This window comes from Microtus pennsylvanicus, chromosome 6 (genome assembly GCF_037038515.1).
Source record: "Microtus pennsylvanicus isolate mMicPen1 chromosome 6, mMicPen1.hap1, whole genome shotgun sequence".
NCBI classification, from domain to species: Eukaryota; Metazoa; Chordata; class Mammalia; order Rodentia; family Cricetidae; genus Microtus; species Microtus pennsylvanicus.
The window spans coordinates 87,733,599-87,748,726 of NC_134584.1; the positions used below are offsets into that span (position 1 = coordinate 87,733,599).

Below are 15,128 nucleotides of genomic sequence, written 5' to 3' on the forward strand. Positions count from 1 at the left end.
TCCTGGTCTGCCTGCCTCGGCTGCCTGTTCTCTGAGCCTTTTCACTGGCCCCAGTATAAATCATGCACAGGCCGATTTCACTGGGGAAGAAGGGGACATTCTATTTCCTGCCCTGAAGCTGGCCAGAGGCCCTGGCAGCACCGCATTTAGACACAAATGCATCAGCCGTGTGTGAGTGGGGCGTTTGGCTCCTTGGAAACCTAAGTGGCATGTGTCAGCTGGCCCCAGCCCTCGGAGAGTTCCTCTGGGCCGTGTTGCTAACTCCTCTGTTATCCACCCCCCACAACCTAATGGCAATGTCACAGCATCTCTTCATACTGAGTAAATAAAGGAGAACTCACCAGCGGACCCACTGCCTCACAACCCCCTGCCTGTGGAACGCACAGGAACAAATGAATCTCGGCTATCTGAGACTCAGGCCGATAGTCTTATTTCTGGGCACTAATTAGTTACATAGCTAACAACTGTGATTCCCAGCTGCAGCATTACTTGTATTTATTAATCTGTCATGGAACGATCGATCAGAATCAGATCCAGCAAACTAAGGAAGTTACTGCAGTATTTACCAGGTTAGCCGGCACTGCTGCCGGTATTTGTCCGACAGCTGCAGTCCCTATCAGAGGTCAAAGGTAGGGCTACTCAGTCAGACCACAGGCCGAACCTGATGAGACCCTGAGAGAGATTCTGAGAACTGCAAGGCAGGAAAACAGAACAAAAGGAGCCCTGGGAAGCAAGGGCTCAGTGTGCAAGGGACGAGGGAAGAGAAAGCAGCACTGTGGGAAAAGAGGAGAGGAGTCAGGAGTTTCTCAAACCTGGCTATTGGTTAGGAGTGGAGTGTAGACTGGCTTACTAACTCTAAGCAAAATAAGTGAGATTTGGTTCTGCATTCTGCATGAGCTAGAGTAAGATAATTTAATAAAGTCTTGGTGCGTCAGATAGTTTAATAAAGTCTTGGCGCGTCAGATAGCAGGCTGGGGAGGAGAGCTCCTAGCCAACTGTGTGACCAGGCAATCTCTGATAGATTAACAGCAGCTTTTCCTCCCCTGACTGTCGGTCACTCCAGACCTAAGCAAACAAGCATCTGACACCGATTGTCCTAGAGAATCTCAGGGCTTTAGTCATCAGCTTGGTGCCCCTAAGGGAAATCCTGTCCTATTAACCAGGGGGCCTCCGGCTAAAAATGAATTTTAACCTTGCCGCACCTCTCCAGAGCATCATGTCATAACTCTCACCGCTGAGAGAAATCCAGTTACGCAGCCTCTCCTTAAGGATGGCCACCTGAGTATTAGCAAAAGTAGCAGCCTGAAAAAGAAACCGAAACGCACACAGACTCGAAAAGTAAATTCTACGGGAAAGGAAGACAATCTGGAGATGGAGAGAAACGACTCAACACTTTACCAATAAGACGGTCTGAAGAAAAGATAGTTATTAGAAACCAGTAACGTAATAGTTGAAATAAAATGCTCAAATAATGATAAAAGAGGGACTGTCAGAACAGACTAAAAAAACATGAAAGGACAGATTAAAAAAAAAACAAGAAAAGATACAAAAGTCCAATATTTACTAAATGGAGTCCAGGAAAACACACAGAGAAAAGGCTAGAAAGAAACATCAACAAAACCTATAAGGTAACAAGGGGAGTTTATTCTGGAGCTATTTTGAGTGACCATGGCCAAGGAACACAGATGTTGGTTTCATGTTACAACATGGAAGCACTTTCATGAAGCTTTATAATTTCACAGAACAGAGAAAGTCATAAATCAAGGCAGGTTTAAAATACACTGAAGGGAAGGAACATCAGAGCAGGGATACAGTGAGGCCATAGCCCCAAGATCACTTGGAGCTAGGGTCTTAGTTAGGGTTTCTATTGCTGTAATAAACACTGCAACCAAAAGCAATTCTGAGCAGGAAGGCAGGGCAGGAACCGGGAGGCAGGAGGCAGGGCTGAAGAGAGCTCAGGCTAAGGTCTCTGGATTGCGGACATTCCAACCTCTCCACATCATCAAGTTCTAATCAGTCCATCGGTCTCTGCAGAGAGGCCTTTTCTCCAGGAATTGTCATTAACAAGGAGATACGCCCTGGATTAACACCAGCAATTTTCCTATCCTTCTATCTCTGGACAGGGACACACACACACACACACACACACACACACACACACACACACACACGGGATGGGACTTTGATGGAAACCCATTTGGTGACCACTGTGGGAGAATAGTTTTTAGACTCACCAGCCCACCAAATCAAAAACTAAAAGAGTTCCGTTTTCTCTTTCCTTTTTCTCCCCCCTACTGTTTCTTTCCCCTTCTCTCTCTTCAAACCTCCTTCCCCCTTTGAGAGAGTGATTTGCTACAAACACAATGTAAATAGTTTCTTTTCAAAGGGAGGATGGGGAGAATAGTGAGGAAAGATCAGACCAATGCAAGACCTCTGGCGTCACCCCACCCCTCCAGCTCGGTGGCCTACAGTGTAGACAGCCTCTCTACTAAGCGCCTGCTGCTATCTTTAGCAGATGCCGTGTGTTTCTGGCACCTCCAACATCCTGGGGTCTTCACTGCAATTTTACTGTTCACACACCTTTACAGTTTCACACACAGCCCACTTGGGAGTCCATGGGAATTCGGCTTTTGGGAATCTTGATGCCAGCCTCCATGACCCCATTACTCTCGGATCTTATACAGGCAAAACCAGCACCATGTGGACAAAGCCAGCTCAGGCAGCAGCATGACCCTTGTGGGCCACAGCTGTAGCCACCTCTGTGTACCGTCATAACTGAATCTGGGAAAACACTTCCCTGGGCAGCCATTTTCCCACGGGTACCCCGAAGGCTCATTCATATTTTCTGGCAGTCTCTGGCCACGTGTTCACACTGCTGTACTCCAGGGCTCTGGAGATGGCGCATCTAACTCGCCAGGCACCTCTCCTATTGTCCAGGGTCTGAGGTTTCTCCTCAGTGGCATTTATCTGTTTGGTCCCAGGCCCTGTGCTGATTTGAATGAGATGCTCTCCCACAACTCCATGTACTTGAACCCTGGTCCCCAGGTGGGGCACTGTGTGGGGAGGCTTAGGAGATACGGCCTTGTTGGAAGAAGTATGTCGCTGACGGTAGGCCTTGAGAGTCAGAAGACTTGAGCCATTTCTAGTTTGTTCTCTGAGCTTTGTGCCTGTGGTTCAAGACGTGAGCCCTTAGCTTCCCTTTCTGTCGCCATGCCAGTTGCTGGTTGTCTTCTCTCTGCTCCACCACCATAGCGCGAGACTCCTCTGAAACCATAAGCCAGAAGAAACTCTCCGTCAGCTGCTTTTGATTGTGATGTTTTATCACAGCCACAGAACAGTAACCGGCACAGCTTCTGTGACCAAACAGCTCCATCCCCAGTGCTAACCGGGTGTGCTTTCTTCTGGTCTGAAGGCGTGCTCCTTCACCTTCCTGCTCCACTTTCTCTCCTCTCACTGTCAAAACCGGTAAGCACAGAAAGCAACCACACCGCAGTCATGCCTCAACCCAGATGGAATTCTACCTTGAAGTTTCCTCTGCCAGACAACTTCACCCATTCCTTTTTCAGTGTCACTGTTTGTTTTGGGATTTTGAGATAGCATCTCTCTAGGCAGCCCTGGCTATCCTAGAACTCACTCTGTAGACCAGGCTGGCCTGAAGCTCTTAGAGATCTGCCTGCCTCTGCTTCCCTAGTGCTGGAATTAAAGTTGTGCGCCACCACATCCGGCTTTGTTCATTGCTTTTGAATTCAGCAGAGTGCTAATCCCACCAGGCAGGAATAAGACAACTACCACAATTTTTGAACCAGATTTGAAGCAGGCTTTATTAAATTTAAATGGCCAGGACAATGGACACCGGCCAGGTCCATACCCAGGATTTCCAGTGAACGGCCACGAATTACCTTAGTCAGGTGCTTATAAAGACAAAAGTAGCAAGACTATGTACTTCCTGCCTTCATCCAATCAGGTACAAGCATACATCCTGACTACTTCCTGCCGACACACATCCCACCAATGCCAGAGCAAGCACATCCTATGTAGCTGGAGCAACCAAGTTTGTTTAAAGAAGTGAAAACACATGGCTAATTATTTTACATGAATTACAGCCCCCACATTCCAGGAAATCATCTGTCCTTGGGCAAGTGGGACTTAAAGGTTAGATGCATTTTTGTACCAAAGATCTCTTAATGACGGTAATTTAAACTTAAAATATAAGTTTGGAGTTCGAGACCAGCCTGGTCTATAAGAGCTAGTCCCAGGACAGGCTCCAAAACCACAGAGAAACCCTGTCTCGAAAAACCAAAAATAATAATAATAATAATAATAATAATAATAATAATAATAAGTTTGGCCCTCATAATCATTGTTCCCCAAGTGCCCCCAGAAGACTGTCAAACATGGTGGGGATTATCAGGCCCATGAGTCTATTCTTTCTTTTAGCTGTCTGTAGTCTTCCTTAGACACCCGAAAAATGCCTGTAGAAGCAACATGCCTCCCCTAACACGGCGGTCTCCTCCCCTCTCTGCCGCAACGAGATGGATTTTGATATCACCATCCACATGCCTCCCCTAACACGGCGGTCTCCTCCCCTCTCTGCCGCAAGGAGATGGATTTTGATATCACCATCCACATGCCTCCCCTAACACGGCGGTTTCCTCCCCTCTCTGCCGCAATGAGATGGATTTTGATATCACCATCCATCCTGTAATGCCATTGCGGCGAGGGAATCAACTGAGTCTGGCGTTTTTCAGAACTGTCCTGGCCAGCGTCAGGTCAGCCTTGGTTGGTTAGGAGAGTTGGCTGTGTTGTACGTATTGGAGTCCAGTGGCTGTGCTCCCCGGGGCCACAGCCCCTGCTGTGGTTACTCCTCATAGGAACGGAAGTAATATACTATTCCTTTTGGCTCGGATGAGGATGGGGCGGTTGACTTATCCTTTTTCCAGAGATGACTCTAAAATCCGGAACTAAGTATACCACTTGGCAGGAACTGACAGGGAAACAGGAGAAGAGGGGCATGTGAAATGGGTGCCCCCAGAGGCTCCTTGTTGAAGGAGCTGTGGGTTGCATTCCGCCACCCAGCTCCCGCCACCGGCTAGCTTTACCCGAAATAACAACACACAAACTGTATTCTTTTAAACACTGCTTGGCCCATTAGCTCTAGCCCTTACAGGCTAATTCTCCTATCCAGATCAACCCATCTCTAATAATTTGTGTAGCATCAGTCTTACCGGGAAAGATTCAGCATGTCTGACCTGGCGGCTTGCTTCATCGCGTCTGCTCTGGTGATGAGCTGCATGGCGTCTGAGCTCACTTCCTCTTCCTCCCAGCATTTTGTTCTGTTTACTCCACCCACCTATGTTTTAACCTATCAGGGCCAAGGCAGTTTCTTTATTTAACCAATGACCTTCCTCCATCATTTCCCTTTTTTCTGTTTAAACAAAAAGGAAGAAGGCTTTAACTTTAACATAGCAAAATTACATATAACAAAACAGTTATCAAGTAAGAATTACAGTTATAATATTTATATCTATTTTATCTTTTATCATAACAAAGGAAAACAACTATAACTATCTAGCCTTCAACTGCATCAAAGACTCCAGAAGGATATAATATTACCTAAGTAAACAAGAAATAAGCAACTTTCAAAACTCTAGAAATGACAGAGACATTTTGCTGCCTGGACAGTCACCCAAAGTTCCTCTATACCATTGGGGTATCCATCTTTGGCCTACAGGCCCATAGTATGCAGAGACATTTCCATGAAGCAGGAAATTTCAAAGGCAGTCAGTCATTATCTGCTGTGTCCTGCAGAATGTCTCGCAGACTCTTTCATGAATCAGGAATCCCAAAAGACCGTCTCACCTTTAGGCAAATTTAGCAGTCCTCTCTCTGCGGGTTCTCTGTGTCCAGTTTATGAAATAGTCCAGGCAAGAGCAGTTTCTTGCCCAAATGGCTATCAAACTCCATAAGGATCCTCTTCGATGCCCATCTTCTTCTTGAAGTAGATTGGTGCTGCCAGGAGCAGAGTGTCTCATTGTCATGAAAAACCCTAAGTTATTAAAACATTAAATGCCATATTCTGCAGCCTTTGAAAGATATGAAGAATGCCTATCTGAAATATATCTATGCATATCTAGAAAATCTAACTAACATGACTACAAGCTTGACTATTATTGATGATTTTCCATCAACCTATCTTTCCTAATTATACATCACATTTTTAAAATGAACTACACAATCACAATAACCTTAATCAGGATCAGAAATACATATACATATATTGACCTTAAAATCCATACCAGTGCAAATTATTCATACCTATATCAGCTCCTGAATTGGAGAGTAACCTAGTGCAATTGGGGAAGGGACCCCCACAGACAGCTGTGCCCCAGTTTGTACAGGCAGGGCCCAGAGGCAGGTCTTGAACGTGGAGCTGTTGGCTCAAGGGATCTGAGTTAAGCCTATGTAACTTGTCTTGTTCTTAGACAAATCCGGCAATCAGGTTAGATTTTAGAGAGCATTTCATGACTGCTGTTTCTGAGGCAAGCATTTTAAGGAGGAGAGATGGGTGTACCGTGCCCCAAGGGAGAACATGTGACCTCAAAGGGCCTGAGGTGTGTGGGATTTGGGGGGAGGGAGCAGATTCTCAAAAGGGCTGGAAGAAGCTTTATCTGGTCTAAATTTCAGTTCTAGAGAGTTCTATCAGTTCTCTTAAGCGGTTAGTTAGTCTCATCTTTCCCGAGGACTGTGGGTGATAAGGAATGTGGAACTTTCAGCATATGTTAAGAAACGAGGTGTTGGGAGATAGCTGAGATGAACTTGTTGGCATGAATAGAGGTTGAAAAGAGGGAAATTCCCTGCCAAAGAGGAGAAAAATTGCAGAGAGAGGGAGATGGGTAACAGTGGAGGCTCTTCTGTTAGACACAGGAAAATCCTCCACCCACGCTGAGAAAGCACCGGTTAGAACCAAGAGAGATTTGTGGACCATGTGTCAAGTCAGCCTGCAGCGGGCAGAAGCCCTCTCATCTGGTGAGTGGGGAAGGTGATGGCCTAGGGTTAGGACACAAACAGAAGTCTCAGGTCTGGGAGAGATAAGAAAAACCTTATCTTCCTGCCTCGGCCAGACGGGTACTGTTTGAGGAATGAGAGTCTGTTACGCTGGGTGGTATAGAGAGTGTGTGAGTGCGTAAGAACCTCAAGAGTGTATGGGGGAGGTTGATAGGATGGGGCTTGAGGCTTAATGTATTGTTGGGGTCCAGCCTCGATGGGTTCATACACTCCAGGGTAGGGAGCATGTGGAGTAGAAATGTTAAGCAGAAGCAGAGAGACACAAGAGAAATAGACAGAGCCACAGGATAGAGTCGGGAGGGCAACCCAGTGAATGCTGAATCTGCCCACGTTTATGTATCATAGACTTTACATACCCCAGTTCAAAGAGGAGGGGGAAGACAAAAGACTTCTTCACTGAGATGAAGGAACAAATAAAGTAATCACCTTCTCACTACCCAAAGCATCAAGTAACCACAGCCTAGGTCAAAACATCCTGTAGGTAGCCACACCCTGGATCAGACCTCCAGTTAGAACCTTGAAGGAGCAAGAACAGGCCCGGACTCTCTGGCCTTTGGTCCAGGTGTAATGGATCCACATCTGTGGGCTCCGACGATGTATGTGCTACCACGGGAGTGTGCAGGGATTAGGTTTCTGTCTCTTCAGGTCCTGGTGGGTGAGAACAGCATCCATGGCCAGTTCATCTACCATTTTACCAGTCAGGGAGCTATAGTGTCTATTCTTTTGGTGCCCCTACAGAGTACATTGAGACTGGATGGCCCTAGGAGTTCCTGTATGGCTGGCTTCGGCACTGGCAATGGGTGTTCCTCTTGTGTTAGGAATCCCGGGTCTCCAGATCAACGTGTTGGAATGAATGATGTTATAGGCATACTTGGAGTCAGTAGAGATGCCAGCCTGTTTGTCTTGGGCCAGGATGAGGGCCCTGGTGGGAGCTGTCAGCTCTGCTATTAAACACAAGAACATGAGAGAAAGACCAGTTCCACAATTTTCAAGCCAAATTTGAAGCAAGTTTTAATTAAATAAATACTTGCCAGAATGATGAATTTTGGCCAGGTTCATTCCAGGGTACCCAGAAAATGGCCATTTTGCAGAGGCTTAAAGAGGCAAACTCATAAACAGACCCAACCGTGGCAAGCATATATCCTGACGTTCTTCCTGCCTGCATAGTTCCCACTTACCTGTGATCAAATGCATCCGGTGCGGTTGTGTCAAACAAACTTGTTTAGGGGAGCAGTGAAAACACGTGGCGTGTTATCTTCCATAAGCAATCATGTCCAGCATTTTAGGAAGTACCTGTCCTTGGGCAAGGGGCTTGTAGGTCAAGAGGCGTTTTTGTTTCATGGATCTCTTAGGCACAGTAATTAACAACTTAAAATGTAACTTTGGCTCTCACACTGCCTGTGGAGAGGTGGTGTGGTGAGAGGTTGGGAGTGGTGGTGTCCTTGGATCACGGCTGGCTGAGTGAAGGAAACAGTCTGAAAGGTCTGGAGGCTACAGGGTAGAGGCCTGGGGCAGGGCATGTTTAGCTGATCTATGAATCTCTGGTGAGACAGCAGAGAGGGGAGAGGCTCCTCTATGGGCCCTTTAATGGCCTCACGGAGGGGGTGTGTTGTGCCTGATAAGTTAGGAATCCAGATATGGGAAAAGCTAAAACGGCCCAGTGAAGCTGGAGGCCTCCCTGTGTCCTGGGTGAGTGATGTGAGAGCCTCCTGAACCTGAGGAGGGGGTGGAGCCACTCCTGAGGCAGGGAGACCTAGGGAGCAAACAGTGAGGGATGCAGACCTGGGCCTTCTCTCTGCACCTCAGCCCCGGGAAGCCAGTGCACTGGGGAGAGCTGTGGACTGGCAGGGATCTTCCCGGAGTGTAGGGCTGCAGAAGAGATCATTCACATCACAGAAAGAAAGGAAGAAGGTCTAGGGAAGACAGGTCCTTCTGCAGGGCTTGGCCTAGGTCAAACGGGTGAGCGGGCGATGGGAGTATTGATGTGGGATTCCCCTCTGTATGCTATGACTATGTTTTATTATCATTGGTTGATAATGAAGCTACTTTGGCCTGTGGGGCAGAGCAGAATAAAACTAGGTGGAAAGCCAGGCGGTGGTGGCGCACGCCTTTAATCCCAGCACTCGGGAGGCAGAGGCAGGCAGATCTCTGTGAGTTCGAGGCCAGCCTGGTCTACAAGAGCTAGTTTCAGGACAGGAACCAAAAGCTACGGAGAAACCCTGTCTCGAAAATCAAAAAAAAAAAAAACTAGGTGGAAAACTAAACTGAATGCTGGGGGGGGGGAAGGCAGAGACAGAGACACCATGTAGCCACCAAAGGAGACAGACACCCTGGAACCTTGCCAGTAAACCACGAGCCTCATGGTAATACACAGAATAGAAATGGGTTAATTTAAGATGTAAGAGCTGGCTAGAGATATGCTTAAGCTATTGGCCAATCAGTATTGTAATTAATAGAGTTTCTGTGTGATTATTTCGGGTCTGGATGGCCAGGAAACAAACAAGCAGTATCCACGTACAGAGTATAATAAAGGTCTTTTAAGTCAAAAACTGAAAAACAGGAGGTCTCATCATAGGAAGAGTAGAAGGGAAATTTGCATTATTATGAATATATATGTTAGAGATGAGAATCTAAACTGACAGGGAGTGGAAGGGTGCTTCTGGGTCATATAGGCACCACAGACCCTCCAGTAACTGTAAAAGGGGAGGGGATGGAGCTCCCTGCCGTTCAGTTAGCAGTGAAAAGCAGGCCCCTATGTCCAGGACAAAAGAGACTTACTATCTCCTGGCCATTGTCCCTATCACCCCGAGTTCAGAGGAGCCCACAGACGCTCAGCCAGAAGCACAGGTTATAACCTAAATAAAGAGAAACGGCAGGTTTGCGAAAAGGAGCTGATTCAGGATTACCCTCAGAAGGAAATGTTCCGACAGAGAGTCTCATAACCACCGTGGGTAGGTGAGCAGCTTAAAGTGGGAGAACATTAGAAAAGAGTGATCAGACCATAGGCAGCCAGGTGGAGCTGAAGGGAGAGAGGCACACTGATGTTTCACAAGGAGGGTGGTCCTTTGTTCCCTCCTGGTCGCCCAGCCAGCTTATACCCGAAATAATCACACAGACACTGTATTCATTTAAACACTGCCTGGCCCGTTAGCTCTAACTTCTTATTGGCTAACTCTTACATATTAGTTTAATCCATCTCTATTAATGTGTATCGCCACGTGACTGTGGCTTACCGGCAAGATTCTAACCAGCGTCTGTCTCAGGCAGGAGATTCATGGCTTCTGCCACTCTACCCTTCTTCCCAGCATTCAGTTCTGTCTTCTCCACCTACCTAAGTTCTGCCCTATCAGGCCAAGCAGTTTCTTTATTGATTGACCAATGAAAGCAACACATAAACAGAAGGACCTCCTGCACCACACTGATCCATTCACAGATCATGGGCCTATTCCTTTAAGACTCGAGTCATTCTCTATCAGTGGTTCTCAGTGCCTAGTGCTGAGGCCCTTTAATACAGTTCATGTGGTGACCCCAGCCATACAATTATTTTGCTGCTACCTCATAGCTGTAATTTTGCTACTGTTATTAATGATAATGTAAGTATCTGTTTTCCGATGGTCTTAGGTGACCCTGTGATAGACCTCCAAAGGGGTTGCAGCCCATGGGTTGAGAACCACAACCCTGGGTGGTCAGATCCCACAGCCTGGGAAAGTCAGCCATGCCCTCTGTAGCACTCTCTGTCCCAGCACCCTCTTTCTGGGACAGGGAGTTAAGAAGCCGTCTGTGCTGTGGGTCCATAGCACCTAGTTTATGACCTCAACCGTATCTGATTCTCCCATGCTTGTCACATATAGACTATTCGAGACTAAATCACACTGTGTGCAACTTCCTGCCAGCCTCTGAAAGGACAGAAATGTCAAATATTTTCAGCTGTCCAGAGGACTTGCTTGCAGGCTCTCTTGTGGCCCCTGTCCCATCACCTGCCAGAAGAAGCCACTGCTTTTACTTTAAGCATTTTTTATTTAAATTATTATCACTTTCCTTGGGTTCATGGGCATGTATGAATGCTGTTTGAGTTTCTATGAATCACGTGTGTGTAGATGCCCATGGAAGCTGAAATCAGGCGCCAGCTCCCCTGGAGCTAGAGTAGCGGCCAGTTGTGAGCTGCCTGACTCACGTACTGGGAACCAGACTTGGATCTTCTACGGGAGCAATGAAAGCTCTCTCTGCTGGGAGCTCTCCCCAGCACCCCACCCCCCCACCCCCGTTCTAAGATCATCACAAGAGAAGGATTTCTGCTCCCACCACTTCCGCTCAACACAAGTCTGGAAGTTGCACCAAGAGCAATCAGGCAACACAAAGAAAAAGGCATTCAAGTCCGAATGTACTATTACCCATTTGCAGAAAGCAAGATGAAAAACTAGAATTAACTAATGTTTTCAGTAAAATTGAAACATACAGAATCAGTTTAAGTTTTCTTATTGCTCTTGTTTCAAACACAGAGTCCACATTCTTAGTTTTTATTTAATGTGTTTGAGTTTTTCCCACATGTAAGTCTCTGTACTATGTGTGCCTGGTTCCTGTGGAGGCTAGGAGTCAAATCCCCTAAAACTGGAGTTACAGACGGCTGTGAGCGATGATATTTGTGCTAGGAATCGAACACAGGTCCTCTGGGAGAGCATCCAGTGCTCTTAACCGCTAAGCCTCTAGGGTCAAAGTTTTGACACAATCTGACTTCAAAGTCCCAGTCCTTCTGCCATTATTTCCAAAGTGCTGGAATTCCAGATGTGGACCACCACTCCCGGCTCAGTTGCATCTCTTTGCACCAGGAACTATCTATATAAAAGAGAAGAGAACAAAGCACTGAAATCACATAAAATTTAGTCAAGGAAGTAAAAGATCTGTACCCTAAAAACTAGAAAACACTGGTGAAATAGAAAAGTCACAAATAAATAGAAAGATATTTCATGCTTACAGACTTGAATACGATGGATCTGAAGTGTACTGTTCCAATGTATCAGCTACCTAACGTATAAACAAGTTCCTATCAAAATTCCAATTACATTTTGTACAGAATCTGAAAACAATCTTTTTTTTATATTTATTTATTTATTGTGTATACAATATTCTGTCTGTGTGCATGTCTGCAGGCCAGAAGAGGGCACCAGACCTCTTTAAAGATGCTTGTGAGTCACCATGTGGTTGCTGAGAATTGAACTCAGGACCTTTGGAAGAGCAGGCAATGCTCTTAACCACTGATCCATCTCTTAATATGGAAGCAGAGAAGACTCTTCCCAAAGCCGAAACGATTTTCAAACAGAAAACAAAACAAAATGAAACAAAACAAATAAGGGGTATCACATTTCTTTATTCCTATTTTATGTGTATGGATGGATGGTTTGCCATCATGCCAACCCCAAGATTTCATGTTTCTTGATTTCAAACTACATTACAAAGCTACTGTACCCTTTGTACCGCTAGCACAAAGCACTGGTTATGGAACAGAACGCAGAGCACTGAAACAAGGCCAAGAACTGCGAGCCATTGCTGGCGTACTGCCTCTGTTTTTCATTGCACTTCACAGATCTTTGCTTTTTTAGACAGGGTCTAACACAGCCGACTGCAGACTGGCTTGGAACTCGCTGTGTATAGTGGACTAGAGTTCACAACGATCTTTCTGTCTCAGACTCCTGAGCGCTAGGATTACATGTCACTATGCTTTAAATGTTGTTTGTATGTGCAATGTGTGCACACACGTGAAGGTGTACACACCTGTGTGCGCACAAAGCCCAGAGAACATGAAGGGAGGAGTACTGCCCCATCACTCTCCACCTGATGCTTGAGACAGGGTCTCCCACAAACTCGTGAGGTAGGCCAGCAGCCAGTGTGCCTGAGTGACTCTCTCTTCCCCTCCACGTGGGCACACTTGCAGCCATGCCCAGCTTAAAACAGCGATGCTTGTATAGCAAGCGTCCTTCCTCACTGAGTCATCTCCATGCTCCCACCCCTTGTTTTCTTTAGAAATGGAAGATTTGAGGCTGGAATGATGACTGGGTCAGGAAAGCACCTGCTACACAAGCTTGGGGACCTGAATTTGGATCCCCACACCCACATGAAAGTCAGTGTAACCCTAGCACTTGGGCACAACACAAGCAGACCCAGAGGACTCACTCACCAGCCAGGCTCTAGAAAGGGTGAGTTCTGGATGCAGTGAGAGACTGTCTAAACAATGAGGAGGGTCAGTAATGAGCTACCCAATGCTTACCTGTGGTTTCCACAGATGCACATGCATGGGCAAGTGTGTAGACACTCTCAGATAAATACACGTATGAACATATAAACAACACACACACAGGCAAATGAACCCATATATACACGTACTTATGTGTATGCACATATATACAACACACACAGACTCTGAAGATTCATTGCAACTCCATGGTGAATATGTACATCTTCTGGTCAAATGTTGGTAGTTCTTGTAATATTCCAAGCTCTTTTTCAGTATTTCTATGTGTTTGAGGTTCTCTGTGATCTCCACAAGCCACAGCCACACAATTCAATGTGTTGTGTGTGCTCTAACTGCTCCACCACCAGTCCATTCTTTTCAGTCTCCTTGGTCCTGTTTTGAGACAACATTGTAGTAAGGCCAATTAATAGTTCAAGAAAAAGGAAGATTCATGAATTTCTCTAATTAAATAAAAAACGAGATTCAACTTAAGTTCCGATGAAAACAGCCAGCCACACAGACTAAAAGTTGGGCCTCTTAGGAAGAACGCCAGTGGTTACCAGGCTGTGCAAGCACAAGGAAGAGCTCTCTGGGTAAGAGCTGGGAAAGCTGCTGAAGAGAAGACTGAAGCCAGCTGAGGTGGGATCAGGAGGTTTAAAACCCATGCCCCAAACTAAAGTACAACAGGTGGTGGCGGCGCACACCTTTACTCCCAGCACTCAGGAGCCAGAGGCAGGTGGGTCTCTGTGAGTTCCAGGCCAGCCTTGTCTACAGAATGAGCTCCAGGATAGCCAGGGCTACACAGAGAAACCTTTTCTCGAAAACAAAACAAAACAAAGCCACAGAGTGAATGCAGCAAGCTAGAAAGAAGAGCTAGCTAAAATCGCAGATGAAGGCAGTACCCCTAACCCTAACTGTAGCAACAATAAACTGATTTGTCAGTGTGGAAGTAAACAGTCTTACATTGCAAGACACTGTCTAGGAATTTCTTATTTGTACAAACATCTATGCTTGGCTTCAAAGGACCAAAGCATCTGCTGGCTGACACGTGGTGGGGGGTGGGAGGGTGGCAATACAACTGGGAACTGTACTTAAGGCAATGCTCATTATCATTCTGAAAAATTCTGTGAGACATATATAATGAATCTACCATGTACTAAGAAAACGAAACAAGGCCTGGATGACATTTGTTTATGGCATGATATTCTGAATCTTTTGAGCTCACTTGAGATCTAATGCTCAGTATTACTGCCCACTGAACAATGCCTGTGGTCCCTAAGAGTGCCAATAAAAATGTTCAAGATGGGGGGCTGGAGAGATGGCTCAGTGGTTAAGAGCATTGCCTGCTCTTCCAAAGGTCCTGAGTTCAATTCCCAGCAACCACATGGTGGTTCACAACCATCTGTAAAGAGGTCTGGCGCCCTCTTCTGGCCTTCAGGCATACACACTGACAGAATATTATACACATAATAAAAAAATAAATTATACATAATAAATAAATATTTAAAAAAAATGTTCAAGATGAATGTTTACTCGACTGCTTGCACACATCCATGCTACAAACCAAGTCACAGGAAGGTTTGCAATGCGCTAGAGCTGTGGGTTCCACTGCGCATCCAGGCCCCTTTTAGATGCTGCTAAGATCCACGGGAGGCAGCTAAAGTATCAGGAAGAATTTGGGAGATGCTGATTCCAACTTTCATAGTTGGCTTGAAGCAGAACTTAAGATGTGAGTGAATTACTACAGCCACAAGGTAAGATTTCGGTAGGGGCTGGAGAGATACCTCAGCAGTTAGGAGTGCAGGTGCCTCTTCCAGAGGGCAGGTGTTCAGTTCCT

General features: G+C 46.1%; 1 protein-coding gene across 1 annotated transcript in view; it reads right to left on the reverse strand.

The window, feature by feature from the left end:
* Positions 1 to 9,993: 9,993 nt before the first annotated feature.
* C6H16orf87 (chromosome 6 C16orf87 homolog) overlaps positions 9,994 to 15,128 on the reverse strand; it is a 31,615-nt gene continuing 26,480 nt past the window's right edge. Inside the window, exon 4 of the mRNA XM_075976772.1 lies at positions 9,994 to 11,898. Within this exon, the coding sequence (XP_075832887.1) occupies positions 11,822 to 11,898 (77 nt within the window). The 3' untranslated portion in view covers positions 9,994 to 11,821. The remainder of the gene's footprint in view (positions 11,899 to 15,128) is intronic.